The sequence below is a fragment of the Ammospiza nelsoni genome, chromosome 5 (genome assembly GCF_027579445.1).
Source record: "Ammospiza nelsoni isolate bAmmNel1 chromosome 5, bAmmNel1.pri, whole genome shotgun sequence".
NCBI lineage: Eukaryota > Metazoa > Chordata > Aves > Passeriformes > Passerellidae > Ammospiza > Ammospiza nelsoni.
In genome coordinates, this window is record NC_080637.1 from 52,853,629 (window position 1) to 52,881,345 (window position 27,717).

At 43.1% G+C, this 27,717-nt stretch overlaps 2 protein-coding genes across 2 annotated transcripts; one reads left to right on the forward strand and one right to left on the reverse strand.

Annotated features, from left to right (window-relative positions):
• Positions 1 to 4,668: 4,668 nt before the first annotated feature.
• Positions 4,669 to 5,235, reverse strand: ASCL4 (achaete-scute family bHLH transcription factor 4). Its single transcript, XM_059473325.1, has one exon. It carries the CDS (start codon positions 5,233 to 5,235, stop codon positions 4,669 to 4,671), a length of 567 nt encoding a protein of 188 aa, XP_059329308.1.
• A 6,277-nt stretch (positions 5,236 to 11,512) lies between these two features.
• PRDM4 (PR/SET domain 4) lies at positions 11,513 to 27,612 on the forward strand. Its single transcript, XM_059472181.1, has 11 exons — positions 11,513 to 11,608; positions 13,133 to 13,266; positions 13,910 to 14,095; positions 16,073 to 16,867; positions 19,941 to 20,090; positions 21,275 to 21,393; positions 22,133 to 22,218; positions 23,143 to 23,270; positions 23,832 to 24,146; positions 25,282 to 25,450; positions 26,467 to 27,612. The coding sequence occupies exons 1-11, from the start codon at positions 11,598 to 11,600 to the stop codon at positions 26,774 to 26,776; spliced, it is 2,403 nt and encodes an 800-aa protein (XP_059328164.1). The 5' UTR covers positions 11,513 to 11,597; the 3' UTR covers positions 26,777 to 27,612.
• The last annotated feature ends 105 nt before the right edge of the window (positions 27,613 to 27,717 follow it).

Below are 27,717 nucleotides of genomic sequence, written 5' to 3' on the forward strand. Positions count from 1 at the left end.
AACCTTATGCTTTATGGGCTTGTTAATGTAAATGGAAATTTTGAAGCTTTCATGGTGCTGCAAAATGCAAAGCTATGGAGCACACTGCATAAACAGAGACAAATTCCTTGCATTTGTACTGCTTGTCATGCTGAGAGCTTTAAGCTGTCCTAACAAGGCCTTCAGGATCTGCACCACTGCCTGCAATGGGGCATTGCCCCTGTGAACCAGGGCTGCAGCATCGCCCAGGTGTGTTGGGGGCAAACTGCCAGGGCTGGGGGCTGAGGGAGGAAACAGGGGAACAGGGCAGGGCTTTTCATGGCTTTTTGCCTGGCTCCAGCAGTGGTCTGCATTAGTCAGCAGTGGAACACTCATGGCAAGGAGGATGCCAGCGGCATTGTTGTCATGACAGCCTGGTAGAGAGATTTATTTGTCCCTGCCACCCTCACTGTAACTGTAATATAAGGGAATAGGATAGCATAGGATAGCATAGGATAGAATAGAATAGAATAGAATAGAATAGAATAGAATAGAATAGAATAGAATAGAATAGAATAGAATAGAATAGAATAGAATAGCTGCCAACTCTGCAATACCAGAGCTGGGTAACTTGCAAGGGCAGGTTTATCTACAAGCACAGGAGCCCTGGGTGCATCCACTCACACAGGGAACAAGAAACCCATGCAAACAGCTCCTGGTAAAGCATTACAGGGGCAGTCTGGTGATGTTTTCCAGTGGGGCAGGATCTACTGGTGTTCCCAGTGCTCATGGACCATGTAGGAATTTCATATCTTTGACACCTCTATCTCCAGCCCTATAAGAAGTGAGCTGAGGGGGTCTCCAAAATTTTCAAGGGTGTTTTCACTCCTCTAACTTGTTCTCTCAGCAAAGGCAACTTGAAGAACCTTTCCACTGCTCTGTAAGTGGACATAGTCACAATAAGGTAGAAAAGAATTGTGTAAGGATCATGTGGGAAATACATGAGTGAGAATTCACAGTGGATTTTTACTTACAAGCACACCTTCAGGCGATGGAGAATGGGGGTTACTAGTGAGAAGCACCTGCTGGAGTTGTATTTGTGTAGACTGTTTTGGAGAGGTTTACTAAAACCTTACTCAGCTATTGCACTTACCTCAGCTTACTTCAGCAGGGCTCTCCTGTTGGTACCTCTTCAGAGTCTCTCTTCAAAATATTTTGGATCTTGTTTTGCCTCCTGCCTAAGTATGCTGGAGACAAATGTTTTTGAAGATACTCTTTGTGTGTGTGTGTGTGTGGACATTCCCTGCTCATTTGTTCCAGTAAGATAAATCGGCCCTGATTGCTTTACTGTCTGAATATGACTTTTCTATAGTGCCTTCTGGTTTTCCTTGGCCACATTATTGACACTGGGTAATATAACATGAAAGGATTGTGAATGAGCTTTTATAAAGAAATCAGCTAAACAGCTATTAGAGGATTAAAAGCAATGCCATGGCCAGGATAACACATCTTTCAAATGCTGATAATATCAAGAAGCAAATGGATTTGTAATTTAATGGCAGCAGAGAGAAGACTTCAGATGTCTGTTTTTTCCAGATTTGATAGAAAGATTAAAGTGGATGCTTTTGGTGTGCAAGGGTTGGATAAAACTATAGCATGGTTGCCTACAGACAGCAGCATTCACCTTTCTTGTAAATAGTAATTGTCTCACGTGGAGAGAATTCTTCTGGTCACCATTTTTATTAAAGCTTTAATTTTCATGATGACAAGTTGGATCATTCTCTGCTTTAAAGTCTGATAATGATACACTTTAGGAGCTTTGAAAAACCCTTTGTCTAGACAGAAACAGCTTAATAAAGCTGGGAAATGTGGCATTTTGAAGTGTGGCATTCACTTTAAACCTTTGCTGATGCCTGGACAAAAGCACCAATATTTAGGAAATCTTGGTTTTTATTTGCTTGTGCTAAAATTGTGCAAGAGGTTTGAGTAACAACAGGAACTGTGAGAAATAAAATCATACAACTTTCCTCAAGAGAGGGGTTCCACCTGTGACAGATTTTTCCTACAGAAAGAATTTCCTTTTCATCCAGAAATTTATTTTATTTTATAAAAGTAAATTAAAATACATATGGCATTCTGGTTTTTTGCATCTTCAGCATTGAGGTTGGATTGGGAGGTATTTTAATGACATCTCCAGAACTGTTAAAGATATATAGTAAAAAAAAAAGTAGCTAGACAGCCTAAAGCAGTGATGGCCAAGCACAGGCCCAGGGTGGGATAATTTCCACTCCACACTGAGGAACATTCCACCTGAGAGATGAAAAGGGGCAGAGTCACCCCTTAGTCCCCTTCTCCAGCCAAATGCTCACGAGAAGGTGGCACAGTGCACCATCTCTGAGGTTTGAGAATCAGAGGACTGAGGCTCCTGGATATTTATCAGTCAGGGTCAGACCACTGTGATAGGAATCTGACCTAAAAATTCATCTGTGGCCTTATTTGATGTGTCCTGCCCAGGAAGTAATGGTCACTCTGGCAATTTTTATTTTTAATGGTTTGGTTTGATTTGGCTATTTATTGTCATTATATCATTTATTGTCATTATATCTGAAGATGCTTTTTATCTTCAGAGTGCTTTCCAAAGAAGTTTCACAGAATTTGCCTCTGGTACTCTGAGGGGGCGTATGTTTTTTATAGATAACCAAGATCTAATCTCTGCTTTGAGGGACAAATGCAGTTCAGGCTTACAGAATTACCAGCAGCAATGCCACATTTCCAGAAATCTCAAAACTGAGTCAAAGAGAGAGACAGGGTGAATTTCTTGCCAGAGAAACACAAAGGAAAGAAGAAAAGCCAAGGAACAGTGGAACTCAATCAGACATTTGGACCCCTACCTTGCTGTCCTCTTCTTTCTTGGGTAAGAAATACAAATACTGCACAGCTGGAAATTAGTGCATTGGCTCTGGATCTGAACTGTCCAGGTAACTAAATCTCAATTTTTGAGTATGGCAAACAGCCTCTGCAAAAGTAACAGCCCTTGGGGAAACAAAATAATCATTATAAAATGGAGGAGGCTCCCGTGTAAAGAGTAAGAACAACACCTGTGACTCCCATGGACACAGGAGCTTAAAGTGTACAAATGTTAAGAATAGTCTTCTAGAAAGCAGCAGAGTATTTTTATACCAAATAATTTTTATTAGATGGCCAAAACACAAACCTGCTCCTTAGCTAAATTTTAAAATCTAGATGAAAAGTTTATTTTTATAGGTGGAAGTTAATATTTAATCCCTTTTCATTTTCTCCATATTTTTCCTGAGAAGTTATTACTTCTCTACTCCTGCAACCAGAGCTGTCCTGTTTGTGAAAAGAGAAAAAAGACACAGCCAGGATTAATTACATTTTTTTATTTAAAGGAAATTTTATGGACACATTTTGAGGTATTTGATCAGTATTTCTTCTTTATACATGAGTATAAAATTCAGGTGTTCAGTCAGCATGACACGAAGAAAAGACAAAAAGATACAAAATCATTTCATCAACACAAGGCCAAAAAAGCAAAAGTTTGAAAGGTGTGCTGAAAGTGGATGGGTAAAAATTTTACCCCATATTCAGAATGGGATTTAAGCCTTGGAGAAAAGCAGGTTTGAGAACAAATTGGAGAGAAATTGTCATTTTAAGTAGATGCAATCCAAATTAAAGGCATTCTATAGATTTTGAGATATTAATTTTAAAAGCAGTGTCCTTTGAAAAAGTAATACAATATTCTAAACAAAAGGAGAAATACCTACATTTTCATGCAGATGTAAACCCATATATTCAACATTTCCCTTTTTGTACACAGCAGTGTCTAACCATTACAGGTTCTGTTTCTAAGCATATCATTTCTGACCTGCCAAAGACACAATCAAGACTATTTTGTCCATGAACTCAGATTTCAGAAAAGTAGGGAAAAGGCTTTAATTTTTTCAGTATATTGAGTGAAGCTTTGCTTCTGAAGATGCAGTTCTACAACTCTGTATCCCTCTTCCTAGCATTGACTGGAATGAGTGTCCAGCTTTATTTTCCTTAGAATAATCACCAAATAGCCAGTGTCCAGTGTATGAGCTGTTTTTTTCACTTTAGAAGATGCTTTAAAAGAAATACGTTTCAAAATATAGCCTTGTTTTTAGCTGAAAATTTGTTGTTTCATAAACATAAGTATTTCTGTGAGCTTTTTGAAATAGTCAGGGAAAGATATATATCTAAATTGTACATCTCCCAGTCCAAGTGTTTGCAGTGCAGTGCATCTCAGGTTAGCAGTCAGGAAAAACAGACAGTAAAATTCACTGGACAAAGCAGAAGAAAGGGATGGGGAATTCCCCAAAATTGATTTATCTGGTTTTACTGTCTCAAGTGAAAGGCAAAAGAAAATAGCACATAATAAAAGCTGAATGAAAAGTAGAATGTAAATGTTGCTCCAATTTAACAGTCCAAAGGAAGCTTAGTAACACAGCTGAAGCAACCTGCGAGATATCTATTTGTTCACAAATTACGTTTAAGTTTTATACAGCAAACATTTAAAGTCCTTTGACAGATTAAAAGTACCTTTTTTTTTCTTGCCTTCCCTATCTGCTTTTCCTTTCCCTGATATTAATTTTCACCTGTAGAAAATTCCCCAGGGTTTGAAATTGCTTTTCAGCCAGTCTTGAAGCTTTCTGTGTCCAGAGAGGAGACCTAGCTGCCCATCTCCTCAAACTCACTGTAGGGGGATGACGCTGGAGAAGTTTTGGACTCTCCATCGCTGTTGCACTCCCGCGGGGAAGCCGGACTGGGAGTTCCCGGGCTCTCCTTGGCAGAGAGCGTTTCCTTACTGGAAGAGCCTAAGGGATGGCAGTCCAGCAAGCTCTGCAGGTGTTTGATGTAGCTTATGGCAGCTCTCAGGGTCTCCACTTTGCTGAGGCGCTTGTCGGCCAATTCCTTGGGCAGGTGCTCCCTGAGGCGCGTGTAGCCCTCGTTGACGCAGCGCACCCGCTGCCTCTCCCTCTCGTTCCTCTTGCGAATGAAGGCAGGCTCGAAGGAATAGTCATAGATGCCCATGCAGCCAGGAAATGGGAGGTAGGAGATGCGGCCTGTGTGCCCGCTGTAGGCTTGCTCCCAGTAAGATGGGTCCAGGTGGAAGGGAACCCCAAAGGGCTCTCTCAGGGGTACCCCATGGGCGTGCATGCGGCTGTTAGCCAGGGACACAGATCCTGGAAATGCAATCCTCTTCGGTAGTCTATCATCGTCTTTAGTGTTGTCCATGTTTCTTTTTTCCTCACCAGTGGAGTGCTAATTCCTGAATTTGGCTCCCCGTGTATCAATCCAACATTTGTATAGGTACCCTGCCCCACAGGCTGCAGTTTCCTCCTGTGGTGTATAAAAACTCAGATCTCAAAGCAAGGCTAACAACTCACAAGGTCCACACTGTGCCTGGAAAGCCTTGTTGTTTTTATAGGGGTAGGATGCCAGTTAATGTACAGACAGGTTTTGAGGACCATCACTCCCCAGTTTAAACCCTTCTTTTCCTGTGATCTTCATATTTCAAAAGATAATAAGAGGGTTCCTGCGTATTCCTTTTCTCTCCACTTGAAATTATGACCATAAGAGTTAATGCCAAACATAAATAATCTTCCAGGCTCTAAAGACTTCTCATGTATTGTAATCCATGATATCGTTTGATATAATTGTCTCCAAAAGATGGGTAATTTGCAAAGTTTATAGAGATCTTCAAAGTTTTGGCAGAACTCCTCACTTTCAGGAACCAAGGATCTTCTGTCATGTAAAAACTACCCAAAGGCTTTTCACAGTGAAATCCAAAAGACAACTGCAAGCTTTGTTGTTTCGGCTGCTCTGGTTTAACTGAACCAGCTTACAAGCAGTTTGCAAAACTTATATGGCATATCTGAAGCTTTCTGGGAAAGCTGAGACATCTTCAAAGGAAAGAGTGCTCTCTTGTGGTTGCAAGTCTTGTCAGATGAAGAGTGTACTACGTGCAAGCATAAAAGGAAAACTGCCTTCTTTGCCCTAAGAGAGGTTTTTCCAAGAAGTGCGTTTCACAAATTGAACATGAGCATTTTGGCATTTTCAAACAGTTTTCAAGGTTTTGTGTGTTTCTGCTCATTGTAGGAATGTTCTGGTCATCCCTAAGAGAACTTGCCTCAGACAAACAAACACAAAGGTGATGCCCTGATAGCCCCATGTGTAGCTATTACCATATGTTTACAAGGATTGGCTTACCTGATAGACCCTACACGCTGCTTTAATGGGAGAGCTGGAAGTCCCTCTTGACCCTGCCAGCTCTACGCTGTGTCCTCCAGATTGCCTGCAGCTTGCCAAATCAAAGAGGTGGACAAACTACAAGGACTTTTGGCAGTATAAACTCCTAATGTCCTTGTCTGTGTCTTTCCTCTGAGATACCCTGCTGCGTTAGGATCTTCCTCTGCAGCAACTTGACAGTCTTTGACTTTTCCCTTGTTGCTGTTCAAGAGCTCCGTTGTTACAGGGTTTTTTTTGTTGAAAACACATTTTCAGATTCACTGAATCTCCTTTTTTGGCCATCATCAGTTTGGGGAATTGCATGTTTGGTCTGGGAGAGCTGTGGGAAGGGACAGACATGAAAAGGTACAGGTGAGTAGGCTCTATTAAAATTGGGTTTTTGCTCAAAGTGAAAGTTTCTGCCCTGTTTAGTGTTTCATGCAAAACTGCCTCAGAAGTGTCAGTAACTGAAACAACATTCTCCAGTCTGAGAAATACATCTATGCCTCTGGTGAGTTAGAAACTAGCAGCAATGATGTGAGTAGCATGCATTTTTGAGTCAGCCTTTGTGTCTCTGCTGGCCTATTCTGCAGCTTCAAAAAAACAGTGGTAATCTTCAAAGTACGATGAACATACAGGCAGACCACTCCAGACAGACATGAGTGAGAACAGTCCTGGACTCTGGTTTATGTCAGGGGTAGAATCAGCACCAAAATGGCTCAAAAGCCTGAGCAAAAATTACTGAGGAATGCCCCATGGTATGTACAGCTCATTGCAGATCAAATAAGTGAGAGTCCTTCTGCCTTTTAAAAAATTTTTGGAAACAGCTGATCAGGATAGACTTTTCAATATTACTTGCACTCTAAACTTCATTGTCCAGAAATGTTTTCAGAAATGAATGCTTAAAGGAAAATAGCTCCTTCACTGTAGCACTAGGCTAGGCCAGGACTTCTAGTTTTCTTGAAACAAAGAGAATGTTGACCTCTAAGCAAATACCTGAAGCAGGCAAAAGCCATTTGATCTGTGTTATCATTAAGTTTAAAACACTGCTCTCTGGCAGTATTCCTGTAAGGAAATGGAAGCATGCCTCTTGGGGGGTTCAGCTCCCAGATCATTTCACAGCTCTCCATGACCTTGCCAGCAGCCTGGCCACGTACAAAAGGCAGGGTTACGTTTCAGTTCTGTCATGCAGATGCACTGTGCCCTGCCACCAGACCTCTTTTCTATGTTTACTGTAAATGCAGGCCACCAGCACTTCCCAGAGAGTCAGAATTGCAGCTGTGCTAATGACATCTTCTCTTCTGACAGAAAAATCCACGTTGCTAATCCTTTAGAGAAACACATGAAGAAAAATTACTGGTAAATGTTGATTGTTGACCTGAATTATTGAAGCTGATCTCATATCAAATGGACTCTAAAGTCTGAATTTGTTTGTGTGCAAGTGAAATGAGAAAATATGCCACAGGCTTTTGATGAATATGGTATCTTGTTGACAATCTAATGTCACTTGCTCAGAAAGGGATTTGCCCCTGGCAGAGAGCCAGAGCAAGGCCAACGCATCTCACATCCCACTGCAGGTCCTTGTTGAAAGGGTGAGCAGGATTAAAGCAATTCATCGTTCCTGCGCCAACTCCTGCACAAAGTCTCAGCATGTTTGCACATGCAGACACAGTGAAAGTAGTGGGATTGGACCACCAAGGGGAAAGGCTAATACAAATTCTTTTCCATTTTTACAGTAGGTTAAGACTACATTAATAATAGTCCTCTTTCAAGATGAGCCTTTGATCTTCTTTCTTACACTGTTTCTCCAATTAAATCCTCTTCACACCTTTGTCTGGATGAAGCTTTGACTCCAGAATGCAGTATCTGCTGTGCTGATACAAAGCAGATGGCCTGGTTTTCTTTTCAGGCAGTACAAATCAGGTGTTCACTGCTCTAAAATGGCAGATACACATATTGTATGTTTATACACATATTTTATGTTTAGCTTTTGCTTAGGTTTTTGGGTTTTGGCTTCATTGTTGTTTTGTTTTGTTTGTAAATACGAAGTCTAAATGGGGATGCTGGGAGGCTCCTTATACACTCCATCACCTACGGTATTCAAACAGGTTCTCTTCCTTTTCTTATACTTCATTATAAGCACCTAATTACCTAGCCTAAATGAATAGAAAGTACTCTTGATATATCTAAAATAACACATTTAGGCATCTTCCTTCCAGATATAACTTAGTTGTGGTTTTAATTGCATATATCCTAACATGATATCTGTAAGTATGTAATCTTTGTACAAGAGAACCCTTAACACTTTCCCACTCCCAAACGAACCATAACCATGAATAACACTACTGACATTACACAGTGAGTTTGAATTACTTTGAATTATTCAAAGAAACAGCTCCTCCTTGACCCTGTGTCCCTCTGTGTATGAAAAGAAAGTCATTGGTGGAAATACTGTAGTAGAAACACAAGAGTCAGCTGAACACGTGCAAGTCCACTAACTTCCCAACAGAAGATGTCCTTGCTGCTTTATCTGGGAACACATTACTGAAAAGGAAGAAGAAAATACACCAGGAATTTAAGAAGAAACTCTCACAACACTGTGCATTTCTTACATTGAAACTCTCATAATATTGTGCATTTCTTTTATTTTACTGTGCTGTAATTATGCCAAATTCTAGTATCTATTATACATATCATAGGTTGTCTAGGCTGCTGCATTTTATTATCAGATAGAAAAATATGTAATTAAAAAAACCACCAAACCAGATTCTCTTGTTAACTGCTCACACAGAATTATAGAATAACTTTGCAGGAATACAGGACTGAGTCAGTTTGTGTCTGTCTTATCCTGTTTTATCCTTAAGCATGGATCATCTCTTTCCAAGCCTAGACCTAGAAGGGAAAGCTGCTCATAGACTACCTAGGCTTCCTACTGTGACTATCACCAAAATACTGGCCTGCAAAGTGCTGACAAGACAATAAAAGGTGATGAGAAATTTGGATTTTTGGTGGTAAAATGGCTTTTGGTGGTAAAATGGCTTTTTGCATAATCTTCATTGCAGTGTTATCCTGCTCAGTATGAGAAAGAACCCAGGGTCAGGTTTGCAATAGCAGAAGGGAACTGATTGCACGGAGACATGGGCACGGTCCAGAAGGGACTTTGGCTCACACTGCAGGGAAGGACTGAAGCATGTTTACCGCCATCTCTTTCCCCTGTGGTTTCAGAGTCTCCCTTATCTTTCTGTATATCTCGAGGATCTGAAGATGTCTTGAAAATTAGCTCAGCAGTTTGTTCCTCACGCAGCAAGTACTGCTATAAATGTCAATAAACCAGGCTTTCAGGAGACATAGTGCAGTTGTCTTATCAAAACACTTCACATATAATAAAAGTGCTTGGTATATAAAAAAAATCTTTCCTTGCAGAAGAAACAGTTTCCAAATGTGTTTTATCACAATACCTTGGGCATGCAGCATACATCTCTGTAGACACAGATTAACTTCTCATTCAGTGTCACTTCATACTATCACTGGCTTCCTTTGATACTTCTGCTTTAAACTGGTAGTTAAGATATCACTAGTTCAAGGGAGTAAAGTGACTACAAAAAAAGCTGGAATTTCAGAAGACTTGTGCTTGACAGTAGGAAAAAAATACTCTTATCTATGTATGACTACATCCAATCTGGCTCATAGGCTCAAAGTATTGCTTTCAGCTTAGATAGTTGAAACAGCACAAAGATTTCAGTGCCAGGGCACTTCTGCTGTAGAATTACAGTATCATAATTGGAATTAAGACAAGCTGAGGGCTTGGGATAACCTAGCATTTCAGGACAGAACTGAGATGTACTGAGTGTGACCATGAAGTTTAAAGGATGAAAACTGAAAATGGAAGGTCTCCTGTCATCTTCTATTAGGGAATGCAAAATGAAGAGAGAGACTTTTGGGCTTGTAGTCATTCACTGTAGATTCTAAGAAAAATGTGAAGTATTAGCACCAACATATGAATACGTGGGACTACACATACAAAAATGAAACAGACCTAAAGCCCCCATCACAGGATTAGCATTCCATAACAACCTGAGGACTTGGTGACTTCTTTTTTGACTCGCTGAAATAATGTTTGTGGGCCAATTCAGATAGTCAGTCAAGGTCAGGTAAGGATTATTTGGCTTGGTGGAGGAGAGGTTGTGGGATATTCTTTTGGTCATGAATTACAGAGACTTGGACTTACTTTGCTTAAATGTGCTCCTTTAGATGTCAGATATTTAGACTAAACCCATTATGCAGGTCCCAGTTTCAGGCCATAGACACAGAAAGGCAGATCCAAAGGGAATTCTCACACATCTCAGACACCTACTTCAGGAGGAGATGAAGCACTCTCTGCAGCAAACTATTTCTCTCCTTCAGCTACAGAGAGAGCTTGAAAAACAAGTGTATATTTGGCATTCAACTTTCTGACAAAGCCGAATGAGAGTTTCCACCCCCAGAAGAATCAATAGGTTTGTACTGAACTAAACCTCTACATTTAGGCCCTTTAGATCATAGAATGATCCTCACAGATCCTACATTTAGGTTCTTTAGATCAAAAGAGAGCAGACAGAAAAATACTTTGAATTTCCTCCTGTGCAGACATCCTACGGAGGGACGGCTCATTTAACGAGGCATCACTGAAGTGTCAGGCACAAGCAAATTACCAAACCCCATTACAGTGTTCCAGGAAACAGCTGTTCGCCCCGGCTCTGAAGGAACGCGGCGATTGATTCGAGCAGCGTACATGATGACTATCCACGTGTCGCAGGCGAATAGCGAACTACAAAACCTCTTGCACACATCAAGAGATTCCTTTTACATGTCACCTTAGCCAGAATTGCACATATGATGAACCGTAATTGAACGACGATGTCCAAGAGGCAGCTGGGCACGTACGGGGTGATGGAACGGCTGAGGACACAAAACGCAACCCTCTAATGACAGCAGATACGAGGCTGTAATGAGAAAGCAGTGAGACAGCTGGGAATATTGTGTGGGAATACTGGGTGGAACACCGGAGTGAACATCGCACCCTTCGGGAAGAGACGGCACGGGAAGCCTGGGGCAGGGTTTCGGGGGGAGCGGCCGAGCCCCGGGGCGGTGGCGCCGCTTCCTGGCTCCGGCACTCGCCGGCGGAAGCGGCCCCGGCCCCCTCCCTGCGTCGTCCCCGCCTCCCTCCGCCTCCCCCGCCCGCGCCGGGCCCGCGCCGCCCGGGTCCCGCCCATGAGGCGGCGGCGGCGCTGGGGGTTGCGGCCGGGCCGTGTCTGGGGCCGGAGCCGGGGCCGAGGGCAGGCGGTGGGTCGGGCCCTGATGCGGCTGCGGGCGCTCCGCCGGCGGGCCTCATGCACCCCAGGTGAGCGCCGCGGGGCACCGGGCGAGGCGGGCGGGACCGCGGGGCGCACCCGGCCGAGACGGCGAGCACGGGAGGGGGTCCATCAAGCGTTCGGCGCCTCCCGCAGGCCCCGAGACTCGGCTCCGGGGTGAGGGTGGTGGTTCCCTCCCTCGGGCATCGCCATCCTCAGCCGCCGCCTGAGCCGGGGATGAAATGCCGCCGGGCAGCTGGAGCCCTCGGCCCCGTCCCCGAAGAGCCGTCCCTGGCGGCGGGCGGGGCGGTGGGCAGTGCGCGGTGCCCAAGGTGGGCAGAGCCGAGGTGGAAGTCGGCGACTCCGCTTGCGGCTCAGTCCCCCGGGTGGCAGGTGGTCTGCGAGGAGCTGCCAGTGGACTCGATGTTCCTTGCGGGCCCCTTCCAAGCTGAGACCTTGTAATGTGAACTTGCGTGAGTTTGGTGGATTCGGCCGCTTTTCCTGGATGAGTGGTACCTTTCCTTTCCGAAGCGGCAGCCCAAGCTCCAGCTCTCCATCAGTACTGCGGCGCTTGGGCCTGCTGCTGGCAAAGGCCATGTGGGAGGCCTGGGTCAGCCTGGAGCGTGTTGCGTGTGTGGCTGCTCGGGGGGCAGCTGGTCTGGCTGGCCCTAAGAGCTGCTGGTCAGACCTGGTGTATGGGTAAGAGGGCCGGCGTGGGCAGGCTTGGGTTAGGCACGGCTTGCAGAGTTTGACAAGTGGGAGTAGACAGTGTCTTCATGCTGTCCCCATCCCTGCGGAGTGGTTTGGGCTGCATGTGCAGCTTGAGACCCCAAAGGACATGTGTGCTCCAAGCTGACATGGGTTCTACCAAGGCTGAAGGTTTGGAGTGTTGGACGGTTCCTGCAGCTGCTTGTGTGGTGTGTGCCCACTTGAGCGGTGCGGTTGATCACTGAAATAGGATGGCATCCACGGTACCAGTATTTAATGTGATGGGAGCACGTAGAACCAGACTGAGACAGTCTTTTAAAACTGCTATGGCTGTTTTGTGGTGGTAACTCTTGTCACTATTGGCCCGGTTTGAACTGGTGGAGAATTAGAGGTTGTGTGTCTCTTACCAATTTGAAGTGATCTTCTCCCCAGAATTTAGATTTTGAATGTGGATATGGTGTCCAGAATTCATGAAATATAAATCAGGTGCTGAGTATTTCTGACATTCAGCTTGTAAATGGATCTGTTTTCACAATAGTTTAATCGCAGTTGCTTTTATTACTAGGAGCAAGACTTTGTTTTCTGGATGGCAAGGAAGAAGCTATGTCTGATTTGTCTTTCTGAACTGTTTTTTAATCCTGATTATTGCTATCTAATATGATCAATAGGTATTGATCATGATGTGATGACCATATGAGTGGCTGATGTGTTTTATGCTTAGCTTTTTAAGGCAGAGTTTTTATATGCCAATATCAGATTTTGAGTTTGTTTGCTCAACCTTTCCTCACCACAGTACAGTCAGTAATCAAGAATGCTTTTGCATTCTCTTTCTTTTTCCTACTCCCCTCTATGTTCCTTGTCTCCAGAATGAATGAAATGAACTTGAGTCCTGTAGGGATGGACCAGCTGACCTCCTCCTCTGTGAGCAATGCCCTGCCAGTGTCAGGAAGTCACTTGGGCTTGGCAGCGTCACCCACTCACAGCGCCATACCAGCACCAGGTAACGGGGGAGGGCCCCACACGGGGTATTGCAGCTCCTGCTCTGTGTTCTGCTGTCACAGCAATGGTCCTAACTGGGCAGCAGTGCCCGCTCTGATAGCAAGTCATACCGTAGGTAGTGAAATGGTGCAGAGTTGGGGAAGGGGAAACCATAAATAGTTGCTTATGAGGGCAAAGCAAAAGGCACCAGTGCTTGTCAGGCTTACGCTTTAGTGGGAGCATCGTTTGGTTTTAATGGGGTGATTGGCTCTGTGGGTGAGTAGTATCAAAACCCTTTGAAATTAGGACTGTAGCTGAAAATCTCTCTTCATCTATGTCTAATTTCTCTCAGGTGAAAAATCACTTGTATAGCAAAACTATTTTCATAGCTCTTCTTTCCAGGGGCCTGCACAGACAGAAGTCCATTACAATTGTCAAATAGAAGCAAGGCCTATAAAATGTAAAAGATCTAGCCATATTCAGGCATGCCTCTCACTTCTGTGATAACTGATCCTTTCTTTGATGCTTGGCACCTTACTTGGACAGTGCCATGCTGTATTTCCTTAGGGCAAAAGCTCCTGGGGAATTAGTAATCTATTTGTTAGCTCATGTGTTCATCAACTCAGGGAGTTCCATTGAATTTAAATGGGCATTTTCTCTTGCAGGCTTGCCTGTTGCAATTCCAAACCTGGGCCCCTCCTTGAGTTCCTTGCCCTCTGCTCTGTCTCTGATGCTCCCAATGGGTATTGGAGATCGAGGAGTGATGTGTGGTATACCAGAGAGAAACTACACCCTACCTCCACCACCATACCCTCACCTGGAGAGCAGCTATTTCAGACACATTCTACCTGGTAAGTGCTCTGGTGCTGATGGATGGGAACAATAAGAGCAACTGTTTTAAGAGCTGTCTGTTTCTGTCCTGAAGCAGGAATGACTGACAGTTTGACAGAGCTGTTGTTCCCTTGAGTTTGTCTGGAGACTGTTGTGCCATTTACACACTTTGATTTTCAGATATCTGTTTCTATATTTGTGTATGAAAAGAATTGCAGGGCATTTTCTGTTTAAACCTAACCTTAGATTGGTTCTGCTTTGATTTTAGGATTAACAGAAAACAAAGCGTGCCTGGTTTCTGTCTCCAGTGGCTTGTAGCTTGGAAGTTGCTTCTGTTTTTCTTGTCCTGTAGTCTGAAGCAATATTTAATATGTGCATAATGGGAGGTTACAGGAGTTCAAAGCTCAAAGAGGGCAAGACATCAGCTGTGGTGTTGGGCACTTTCCCACCCATTTAACCCATGGCACATTTTGTCTTCATTTTTCTTCAAGGTTGATTTCCAAAGGCGTTAACACACTGACTTCTATCTTGTTTGCTTTCTCACACGTGCTTTGGAGTATTAATGTAGGATTTTACGTGTCAGTATGTGAAAACACAGACATTGAAACTTTAAATGCACTCCTGGTTTTGTTTGGTAGCTAAGATTGGCAGGGTGGATGAGGTAGTTAAACTCCTTCAAGGTGACTCACTGGGCTGGTTCGGCCTGGATTAGGAATAAACTAGCGGCCCAGGTCTCCTGCAGCTACCTGGTGACTGATGGCTGAACTTTCCAGCTGCTTAGGAGTAACCTTTCCTGCTGCACTGCATGCCTGCTGCTCAGTAGGCAAGGAGACTGTGCACTAGGACCAAAGGTGTTTGCCATTTTCTGAGCTGGAATAATCTTTCTGTGATGTTTTATACAGTTCTTCTGTCAGTCGTATTGCTGCCATCAAGGATCCTCTGTGTTCAAGCCACAAGGCAGCATTGCATGCAGAAATATTTGATGCAGCTGATTAAATTAAACTGTTAATTTCTTGGCTTGTTGTGCTGCAGAAAGAGTATCTGTGTTTGCATCCTTGTAATAACAAACACATTTGAATGGAAAACATCGAACAAGTGGCTCATAGAGTTGAAGACTAAAAAGAAACATGCTGAGTCAGATCTTGCAGAATCTGCAGTATCTGCCTCTGTCTCTGCTGGAAATAATGTTTACTTGAATGTGCTGTTGCATTTCTTCTGAATATTTTTGTTTGTTTGTTTTTAGTATGTAAACACAGTTTAGTGTTTCTTCATATCTTAAGTTTCAAGGTTGTTTGATGTTGAGTACCTTCCCAGAACTATCAGAAAAGATGGTAGGTTTCTGATTTAAATTAAACCAAACCATTGTTTTAGGAGAAACAACATGCTTTCATGTTAGAAAAGAGAGCAGATGACTCATGAAGTCTGTGAGAGAACTTGTCTTTGTCCTTCAGAATTGCAATTGATGACCTCTGAGATAGACAGTTGTGCCACTTAGTATTAGAGGAAGGAAGCAGTCATTGTTAAAACTTGAATACCTAAGCAAAAATAATGTGTGTTGGAGAATTGTTTCTGTTTCTAGCAAAGATGAACCAGGAATGACCAAATTATAGAATCCACTACCAGGCCTTCATCCTCATGACCTGTTTTTTGGGAATGAAAAATTAAGCCTAAAATGTGAAGAACCTCTTTCTCATTCGATCTTTGTACTGAGCAGCCTAGGTGGAATTCTGCCACGAACGTGGGTGTTCAGAGTTTGAGAAATAACTAGAGACTTGCTCTATGGGTGGAAACTCTGAATTAGTTGTCAAGTGGTACTTTGACAAGAGTGTTAGGCTGGCATGTGTTTGTAAGCCATATTTTAGAATCCATTTTAGTGGATTTGAATTGGAGATAATGTAGAGAACATGTATTCAGTGTATCCTTCAACGGATTTTTATTCAAGATTTGAAAACTGTTGTAATCTCACTCCCTTCTTTTTCTCCCTCTCTTCCTATCAGGTATCTTATCTTACTTGGCTGACAGACCACCACCTCAGTACATCCATCCCAACACTATAAATGTTGACAGCAATCCAGCATTGTCAGTCTCCAACAATCCCTCAGCCCTGGATCCCTACCAGCCCAGTGGGACCGTGGGGCTGGAACCAGGGATTGTCTCCATGGACTCCCGCACAGTGAGCACACACGGTCCTCAAAATCTGCATCCTAGTGACAGCCACGAGGTAGCACTGGATACTACAATCACCATGGAGAGCGTTTCCAGGGTAACCAGCCCCATCTCTACAGATGGGATGGCAGAGGAGCTTACAATGGATGATGTAGCTGGGGATCACACGCAGATCCCAAACGGCTCCCGAAACCACGAACCTTTAGCGGTAGACGCAGTGGGCAGTAACTTGACATCGGACGCTGTGGGACACAGCGCCGTCATTCCCATTCACGGTAGCACTTTGGAACTCCCTGTTGTCATGGAGCCCGAGCACATTGCCGGCCGGGTGACAGGGATGTCGGACAGCACACTAAATGACCCCATCCATACTGTGGCCATGAGCACCAACTCCGTGAGTGTGGCGCTCCCTACCTCACACAACCTCGCTTCCCTGGACTCAGTAGCCTTGCATGAAGTGGGCCTCAGCCTGGAGCCCGTGGCAGTGTCTTCCATAAGTCAGGAAGTAGCCATGGGGCCAAGCCATGTCGATGTGTCTGCAGACAATCTTGCCTTTGTACCGTCATCTCTGCAAATGGAAGACTCCAATTCCAACAAGGAAAACATGGCAACCTTGTTTACCATATGTGAGTGGACATTTCGTCCTTTTTTGGGGTAGGGTTTGCCATGTAGCTGGTGTGGCTGGACTCTGGTTGCTAGTCTTACAGATTTATGGTTATTTAACAAGTGCAAAATTTGAAACATCTGCAGTGCCAGATTAACTGTTTTGAAACAACAGTAGTTGGAAGTAGTAGGAGACGTAGGAGGATGTTTTAGCATAATTCTCTTTGTATCATTTTCATGTTGCCATGAGGTTGGAAGCTGAATCTTAGTGAAGCTCTTGATTTGGTGGATATGCTTATTATCCTTTCCAATGAGACTTCTCTTTTTATAAAGTCACATCAAAAGTGACTCTTCTTTCCCCATTAAAAGTACACAACAAACATGACCACAGGCCATACTTTCCATCAAATGGGTGTAATTTTTGAGTATGACATTACATGATTTTGCAAAATTTATATTAAACCATGAACAATTATCATGAAAGTGTTGTTCTAAATAAGAAAAAAAGAGCAGAGAGGGAAGGAACTTTATAATATTTCTAATTATTCTCATCAAAGGACTTTAGTCCAGAGGTTAGTAGATCTTGTAGGAAGAAAGGAGCACTGGGTTTTGTATTGCCAGTCCTGTTATCTTTCAAGGAGTGGTGTTTGAGAACTGAGAAGTTCTCATTTGCTGGGAGAGAGATTTGCACTTTCACCTGCAGGATGTCTGGCTTACTGCCACTGAAACAAAAGGCCAGCTTTTATATTCATTTTTATTATCTGTGGTAGAATTGCTGAGTGCTGCTCCTCATCCAGTCTGGCCCTACAACTGCCAGAACCTAATGGCTTGCTTTGCCAGGGGAACATATTTTAAGAAATTGAAAGGTACAGTGCTATGGTTAGCAAGGGAAGAGATGCAGTTTAGTGTAAAGTGTCTAGTCAGTCAGACATTTGGATTAATTTGTTAAGATTTTATTCTGTGGGATAAAATACAACTTCAAATCAGGTGGGCATAGAACTATGATGAATTTACAACTCCTAGAGGAAGAGTTTTACAGTTGATGCACTCAGAGGTTCCTACAAGCATCTGTTGCAAATTGAACAAATAATGATCAAAATACTGTGATATCCAACATGCTTGTGGTGAAATAACTATTCTTCCTCTCTTAAAAGTGAGATTTGATGTGCCAGCTTTTTGTTGTTATAGTTAGCATAGTCCTAAATTGTTTTCCAGACGATGCTCCCCTTTGGTAGGACATTAAAATGGCTGTTGCATGCCTTGTGCTTGCATGTGATTTGCAAAACAGATTCTTGACTTGGGGAGGTTTAAATTTTAACTTTTTGTTGATGTTTTTAAACTTCACCTGAATTAACAGGAATTTGTGTCCAGACAGGTGACAGCAAGGACAAGGAGTTGTTTTAGGTCCCCTTAGCGGTTTTCCCTCAGATGGCAGGAGTCGGGGCCTTTTTCAGAAAACTTTTTACTGTTCCTAAGCAGGAAATAAAAAGTGTTCCTTTGCTACAGTCCTGAAAGTTTGCAAACACTTTTAAGAACCATTTTTTTTGGTCATCTTTGTTGGCAGTTCTGGGTATCCAAATCAGAGAAATAATGACTAATTTTCTTTTTTTAATGATTTGGCAAGGACAGTATTGGAAAGTATATTTAACTTTCTGCGGAATGCGAGATTTTTTGTTTTCCAACATCTTAAAAATGTATGAATGGTGGAACTTCTCCAGGTGGAAATATCCCATGCCTAGAACTTTTCTTCCTCTGCCTTTCCTTGGAGCTGGTCCACAGACCCATAGTGGGTGTGTGCCAGGCAATGCTTAAAAGCAGCTTTTCCACACAGTGGTTCTCATTACTCAGGTCTCGCTTGTTGTTGCTTTACTCCTGCATGTCACCTGTGCACATGGAATAATGCTTACATAGCTGCAACCTAATAATTTTTTTGAGTACTTTCCTATCTGTTGCTGTGTAGTTGCTCAAACTGTGTTTTATATGAGGTCAGATTCTGGTACCCTGGTATATCATTGAAGTATCTGGAAAATATCTTAAAGCGTGTAAGGATGGAACTGCTGTCTGGGCCTGCTGAAGGCTACTTCTGTGATAGGTCTTTTATACTGGAGCTGGGTCATCAAGAGGCCAAAGAGGGTCTTTGCAGACATCCTGATTAATTACCTGAACATCTTTCTTCTTCAGAAGAGTAATTATTTATCAGGAGAGTGGCTGCTGAGTAGGTGTTGGTTATTACATCCACAGAGAATTAAAATTACATCCTTTTTTTACATTAAATTGTAATGCTATAGAGAGCATTTTATGCTGTACTTTTCCTCAAATTTATTAGACTGAAGACTTTCACTGTTTTCTTTTATAACAGTACTTCTGCTGAATAACAGATTAGGAAAGCGATGCTGCTGATTCTTCTTGGACTTTTGTTTTTGTTGCATTCAGTGGCATACTCAGCCTGCATGGGTTTGCTGCAGTGAGACCTTCAAAAGCAGCAGTGAGGTCAGGTTTTTGCTGCTGTGATTTACACATTGAATTTAAATGGAGGTTAGGGGATTTGTGGTTCATGGTCAGAAAATTTTAGAAGGATGATCTTACTGGTTCATTTGCATGGATATCCTTGAAGTTCTACATGCAAGAAGTGTTTCTGCCTAATTCCAAAAACATAACCAGTTAGAATATGTTTGGTTTTGTTAGTTGTAGATTTTTCTGCCAGTAGACTTCATTTCACTTGTGATCAGAGTGAAATTCGCTCCTCCATCACCAGCACTGGGGAGGTTATCATTCATTTTGCAGTAGCTTTGATGAAGAGTAGGCTCTGTACGGTTGCTAGATTCCCCTGTAGGGATAATCTGGAGTCTAGGTCATCAGTTTACCATCAGAAAAGTAGATGGAGATCCTCACATTTGATCTGAATTGGATAGAAACTGACATGCATGTCAGTCCCACCTGACTGTAAGAACATGGTCCATATTCTTCTGAGTAAAAGCTGTTGAGTGGACAAGTTGAACGTGACAGAAGCAGCCTTTGGCAGGAGCTGAGCTGAAGCACATTGGTAGGGAGCTGTGGCATGTTGTTCATGCCTGCTGTCCCCTCCTGTCTCTGCAGGGTGCACCCTGTGTGACAAGGCGTATCCATCAGACTGCCCGGACCACGGGCCCGTCACCTTTGTCCCCGACAGCCCCATCGAGAGCCGAGCCAGGCTGTCCCTCCCGAAGCAGCTGCTGCTCCGGCAGTCCATCATGGGAGCTGAGGCGGGTAAGGATCGCATTGCTGGGCACTTCCCTGCAGCACTTGAAAATACACTCACTGCTGAAATCCAAAACCGTGGGGAGATTAATGTGGGAAAGAAACACAAGAGAGAGATGCTTCCCTCTTCTGTAATCACCCTGACTTATATTATCCATGAGCTCCTTGTGGTCTGGTTACTGCTTAGACTTCAGCTGTACCATAGGGCTGCTGCCACAGTGTGGCACTTCTTAAGGTTAAGCAAGGTATGGGGTTTTTTTATCGTGCTAAACAGCCCAGGCACAGCTTTGATTAGAAAACAATGCAGCAATTGCAGTGGAAGCTGACAATTAGAAGTCATAGAGAATTCTGTCTGCTTGGTCATGAGCTTGGTTTGCTACCTTCTGGGTGCTCTCACTGCAGTATTGATCACAAGTGCCTCTGTTATTTTCCCCCCCTTCATTTACATTTGGCATGTAGACTGTGACCTTGCCACTGGATGTGGACCTTGTTACTGTATTTCACGTCAGTGTCACCTGGAAATGGAAGAGTACAGTGCAGTACCCTAAGGATCTGAAGGCTAGAGAAGAATGTGATTATTGGCTTGTTTAGTGATGCTGCTTGTTGAGAGTAGATGACATCTGTTCTTTTCAAGCTGCACTAGTTTCCAGTTTATTCCTAAAAGCTATTCAGTGTATTCATGTAGACCTACATATATATATAAATGTTTTAATAATAAATAATATACATGCAGGAATCCCTCTGCCCATGACAGAAATACAGCTGCCTCTGGGGAGAAATGCAGAAGCTGCTTAACAATGCCCAGCAACAATTCTGGAAATTCCTGGGGATTAGGTAGGCAAAATGTAGTTACTGAAACTAGTATTTTCTGCTTCTGCACAAAGTGCCATGAGACCTTTAATTGGTACAAGTGGCTAGGATGTTAGTTTTATAGCTTACTGAAAAATAAATTACTTGCTTTTGACCAAATAAATATTGGTAATGACACCAAAACGGCTCCCATTAGTGTCACGTGGTGGTGGTAGTTCTTGTCTCTGCCATAGGTGTGTTTCACATGTGAAGTAGAAGCTTTGATGATCTTATGCATAGATATTACCTCTGGAGCATTATCTCATAAGCCTCCCACTTCTTTATTATGCATGATTAGTTATTTAAATAATTGATTTCTTCAGATTATGGTCTTCTAATGATAGGTGTGTGGACACGAGAAACCATTCCTGTGAGGACTTGTTTCGGGCCTCTGATCGGGCAGCAGAGCCATTCTCTGGAGGTGGCCGACTGGACAGACAAAGCAGCCAGTCACATCTGGAAGGTCAGTGGTGTTACAGCTCCCACAGCCTGCCAGCATGCCTTTATCTGGTGATACCACATGACAGCAACATTAACATTATCATCTTGGCTCAAAGTCAAAAGTAATGCAGTTTAATTGTTTAATTCTTAGTATCAGCACAGCAGAGCTGTATACCTTGCAGTATGCTGGTAGTCAGTCCTGAAGAGCAATAAGCTTCTTTAATGCCTTCTCTTTTAAAGGGCTGTGTGTGATTTCAGTATTTGTGTGGAGTTGCCGCAGAGATTGTGTATGAATTGCTAGGCAGCAGTTGTTTGTTTGTTTTGTATCTCTGTTCATTGAAAGTTCCCCCAGGTGATGAATGTTTTATTTTAGGAAAGTAAATGTAAAGCTTTCTTTTCCCCATAATTTCATTTTCAGAAAGTAAATCTGACCTATATAAATAAAACATGTACTGTTTGCCCAGATTTTGTTATTCACAAGACTTGGTTTGTAAGAAATGCAGCCAAATGCATTTCTGCTGGAAGGTAAAGGTGAGAAAGATGCTGATAAACACGTTTTCTGGCCTCCTGGGTAATAGAGGTCAAGGTGCCTGTGTGAAGAGGAAAGTAAGGAGTGAAAACAGGGCTGTGGTGTTGGCAGTGGCAATGGAGACTTCCTGGCTTGTTCTAGGTAAACACATCCTCTCTCAAAGAAAGAAGCTGGCTTTCACTGCATTTATTGCCATGTTTTGTCCTAAGGTTGCATTTGTCTTTCCTGACAGATCTATCACAACGGTGTCCTGGAGTTCTGTGTCATCACAGCTGATGAAAATGAGTGTAACTGGATGATGTTCGTACGCAAAGCCAGGTGAGAGCCACCTGGACTGTGCTAAGGGGCTTTGAGTCTGAGCTGCAGGCTCATAGAAAGCTGTACTGGAGAATGAAGGTTGACCTTCATTCAACTTAAGTTGACCTTGATTATCCTTTTGATTTTAATACTTTATTTACAAAGTGTCCCTGAGTTCTTTTGGCCAAATTCCAAGCCCCACAGCCTGTGAGACCTGCGCCTTTCAGTCTATGATGAAAACTATCCAGGCTGGCCTAAGTATTGCTCCATCATGGTCCACTGAGAAGGCTGAACCTTTCTTATTTCTCTGTGACACAAAGTAGGTTTCTCCTGCAGTTCCATTTCATTGTTCCTATATGCAGGAGTCAAGAACTGTAATGTTTAATCTCCCACTGCAGTGGGGCAGACCTTTTGCTGGTTTCAGATACTGAGAACAAACTTATGCAAGATACTGCTTCAAAAAATAAATGACCACGTCTTGGAACTGGTCCTCAAGAGGACTTTTTAAAGATAATGTTGCTTCATGACATTACTGATATTTTTTCCATCATGCATTCTCTATTTCTTAAGGGATATATCTATGTAAATTAATCTATGTGTATAAAAAATACATAGATTTTTGTAGTTTCTTAGGAGATCATAAACTCATTTCTCTCAGCCCACTCAAATATCTATTGATAATTTTCTCAGAAGTGTTGTGAGAAACACATAATTTGGTGGAGGATATTGGCTCTCAAGGTCTCGTATTTCTTTCCTTTAATAAAGAAGGACAGAAGTGATAGACATAAAAGTTTTTATAATATGCTGACAAGCACTGATGTTCCTATTACCTTTTTGTAGGAATCTTTCCTTTTCCCTTCCTTTTTTCTTTTCCATCCCTCTCCTCTCCCCCAAAAGGCATTACTTTTGAAGGGCTTTTTTCCTTAGCTGTTGTTATTGCTGTAGGAACCGGGAAGAGCAGAACCTGGTAGCTTATCCTCATGATGGAAAAATTTACTTCTGCACCTCTCGGGACATCCCCCCTGAACACGAGCTTCTCTTCTATTACAGTCGGGACTATGCACGACAGCTTGGTAAGTAAGAGCTCTTTTTTCTTGGCTTTGCAGGGAGTATCCAGCTTGAAATCCCTTTCAGTGCCATCTCTTGGCTCTGTGACTTGGGACTGCATTATGTTCCTTCTCAATTCCCATTGGTGCGTGTCATAGTTTCCTTCAACATTTCATTACTACAGAGTACCATAATTTAAAAGAAACATTTCCCTATGTAATTCCACTGATCAGGAGTAAAAGATTTTGAAGATTTTTTTTTTTAAGAAAAATAGTATTCTGTTCATCCAGGGCTAAGGGAGTTTTTGAGCTGAAGATGGTCCTATCCTCCCCCAGCTGGGATTGTGATAATTTAGATTTGGGTGAGCTGTGCTCAAAACCGTTCCAGAGTTTGGCCCCTCAAAACATTTTAATTGACCTACCTGAAACAGCTGGAAAGCAACACCAGACAAAGGTGAAAGAAGAGAACAAAGGTGAAAATCTCTGCACCTGGCTTTGCTACCACAGACTAAATGTTGAAGTGGTCCTTGTTCAGGGTCTGGTAGGCTTTACTGTGCCTCAGTACAAGTGATGTTTTTGTTCCCAAAGATGTCCCTGAGCATCCAGACGTGCACATCTGCCACTGCGGGAAGGAATGCGCTTCCTATGCGGACTTCAAGGCCCATTTGAGCAGCCATATTCACAACCACCTCCCCAGTCAGGGGCACAGCAGCAGCCACGGGCCAGGCCACAGCAAGGAGAGGAAGTGGAAGTGCTCCATGTGCCCCCAGGCTTTCATCTCCCCTTCCAAGCTGCACGTGCACTTCATGGGGCACATGGGCATGAAGCCACACAAGTGCGATTTCTGTAGCAAAGCTTTCAGCGATCCAAGCAACTTACGGACACACCTCAAGATCCACACAGGTGAGGGCTTTGTACAGATGCCTGTGTGAGGACAGGGGAGAGGGTGAAGGTCAAGTTACAGGCCAGTAAACAGTGTGGGTATTTTTGCCTCTTCGTTTTTTTCACTATTCCTTATTGGGAAATCACAAAATTCTAATTACAAAGCTAGAAAAGAAATAAAACTGGGAGTGAAGTGCTCTCAAGTTAAGCATAGGAAGCTGTCGACTCAATAGCCAGGGATTTTAATGGACTGATGAAATATTAATGTATACACAACCACAGAATACTCAGTGGGGTGGGATTCAAGTGGTATTCAGACTTAGTCTGAACTCAGTAACACGCTGGGGTTTTAAACTATTTTTGGCAAAGAATAACAGAAGTACTGATAATTTGAAAAATGGGATAAAACATAGAAGTTTTCAAAGGGCCACTGACATTTGTACCTGTGTGTTTGTTAGGTAAGAGAACTTGTTTTTGCAGACAAAAGCAATGCAGTGCATCAAATGTGGTTGGGCTCCAGTAAGGCATCAGATACAATTCCTGTGGGAAATCAGTGAGGATAGGGATGTACTAATGTACAGTAACTAGATGGTTACCATGGTTACTGTTACAAAGGAAGGTACCATTGTTTTTACTGAAGAATTCATCTTGGATAAGACTAGTCTTTTTAAGTGTTTGCCTGAATTTCTTGGTGGAAAATGTGCAGAGCTGCTGGGGGTGTGTTGAAATCCAGAACAAGGAGGTACAGTTGGTGTGGACAAGAAGCACAAACCCCACCTCACAAGAAAGGCTGGCTGACCACAAGCACTGGAGAAACAAGCAGCAGTGTTTAGAAGGATGACGTGCAGAAAGGTGCACTAGCGCATCAGTGATTTGAAACAGTGTCGTGGCATTGGGGGCATGGAGTATGGGATGAAAAGCTTTGGGAATGATGAAGTCAGCTGTCTGTTTTTTTGCATAGCTAAATGCAGATTGGAACCAAGTAGGCCTTTATGCTGAGTCTGAAGGAACTGCAGGAGAAAACAAGTCCTGTTCACAAAAAATCTGCCTTTTGTCACGGTAAAATTTAATTTTTCAGCAATGGTGAGGGTTGTTTGCTTACTGCATTTCTTGGGACACCAAGTGTTAATCTGTGGGTGTCCCTGTGTACTCCTAGGTCAGAAGAATTACCGCTGCACCCTCTGCGACAAATCGTTCACGCAGAAGGCTCACCTGGAGTCGCACATGGTCATTCACACCGGGGAGAAGAACCTCAAGTGCGATTACTGCGAGAAGCTCTTCATGCGCAGGCAGGACCTCAAGCAGCACGTGCTCACTCACACACAGTAAGTGACTTCACAGGAGCTGTTGGACTGGCCAGTGCGAGAAATAATGAACAGCCCAAGACAGAATCTCCAGTTTGCAAATAGTTTGGCCTAGGGAGCATAGGTGGGTTCTTCCTCTGAAATGACAGAGAGGTCAGTTCTAGTGTCTGCAGTATTTCCATGACACAGTAAATTCAAAGTGTGCTCCTTGTGTTGTGAAATGGCAGTCTGGAGTGTTCATAATTTTGAAGAGAAAGAGGGGTTGTTTGATTTATATTTCATTATTTGCTGAGAACTGTTTCCATGTCCCAACGTGACCAAAAAAGACAAACTTCTCAGTGCTATTGTCACTGAGGACCCTGTTAGTGAGCTCCACCTGTTTGCTGTAGGGGTGTGGTGCCACCCTTCCCAGCCCTTTGCTCCCCTTCCCAGCCCTTTCCTCCCTGCAGGTCTCACTCGCATGCTTGCTCTCCCACTCCTCCTGTAGGCAGATTCCTACCCACAGCCCTCTGCCAGGCCTGGTCTTTTGCTCTGAGAATCTCTCCATCCTGTTCATTTATTCCCAAGCCAAGGTCCTCCTTAAAAGCTGCTTGCCAAAGCTAGTCCCTTTGCTTATTTCATTTTCAGCATCTGGTTTTTGTACTCACTTAGAATCCATTGCTGCTTCTGTCATGCTGCCTAGGAGCCAGTGTAGTGCAGCCAGATGAGTGAGAGAGAGGCAGACAGAAACACAGACTTGCTCTGCTGCTTGTTCCTACCTGCTGCTGAGAGGTATTTTGCAGTGTCATTACAGAATGTGTTGCAGTCTGGTAAGCTCCTCTGCATTTACAGACCGAGGGTTGTTAAAATGCAGGAGCCTTGTTTCCTTACTTGTTCTTCCCTGCCTCCTCCCCGCCTGCCTTTATGTAGGGTGGGAAGGAAACTGACCTTTTCATCAAGGGTGGTATCTCTGTCCTTGCTAGAACGTGGACCTTAATCAGCATTTTAATACCAGCTGTCTTGTGGCAGGAGCAAACTCACTTTTTTGTGTTTTGCAGAGAACGGCAGATCAAGTGCCCCAAGTGTGACAAGCTGTTTCTGAGGACAAATCACCTGAAAAAGCATCTCAATTCACATGAAGGAAAGAGGGACTATGTCTGTGAAAAATGCTCCAAGGCTTATCTAACCAAATATCACCTCACTCGACACTTAAAAATATGTAAAGGCCCTACATCCAGTCTGTCAGCCCCAGAGGAGGAAGAGGAGGAGGATTCAGAGGAGGAATTAATAGACTCTATGAGGACCGAAGACTGTAGGATTAACAATGGCGTCTATTCAACAGGTGATGTTCTCTCTGGACACAAATGAAGAAGAGAGGGAAACTTTCTTGGATATTACTAGTAGGGAAGGAAAAAACCCTTCTCCTTGTTTCCCCAGTCACCAGTGTATGTCAGGTGAGGAGTTTTCCTTCTGTTTTTGTCTCCACACTACCACCACTTAATATAATCTGTAGCCAGAACACTGAACAAGACTGGACCATGCACGTACGAGTGAAGAGTTGCTAAGAAGGAAATGTGAGGCAAGATTCTTTCACACACGCTGTGCATACTTCTCCAAATCACTCAGATGAATCCATCCAGTGCCAGGACACGTGACACACCTCGCATAGCCCTTTGCTCAAAGAGCCACGAACCAGAAATGTAGCTGAGGGGTTTCAGTGACCTGTAAGCCAACTGTCCTTAACTGCCCAAGCTGTGACATGAAGAGAAACAAGGAAAAAATGGTGGTGGAACTTTTTAACTGAAGGATGTGGTTTGGCACAAAGCAAGGACTTCTCAATGCTCAGGTTTCCTTCTTAAAACAAAACCTTTTGGTTAAAAAAAAAGGCCAGTGAAATCAGCACTTCCATACAAAAGTATCCCACTACAGAAAATCAGACATTGGTTTTTGGAGAACAGTTATCCCCTCTTCTCCCTCAAGTTCACAGCCCACGGAAGCAGTGAAGAGATAAAAGACTGTATGGACTCAGTCAGGAAGGGGCTTACAGACGATCAGGCTGTGTTTACAGTATATGTTACTTCTTGTGCTGTAAACCTTTTACCACCTAGAACCATGGGAGGTTTGCTGCTAATACTATTTATGGAATGAAGATTATTACATTTGGTTGTTCTTTTAAAATAATTAAAAATGTGGCTCTTCTTTAATGTTCTTTTTTAATATTTACATATGCGGAAAAAGACTGTTTCCATTTCTGATAATGATGCTAAGAGAAGTAATACCACCTTTTAATCATCTGCCTCTCCCAGGCT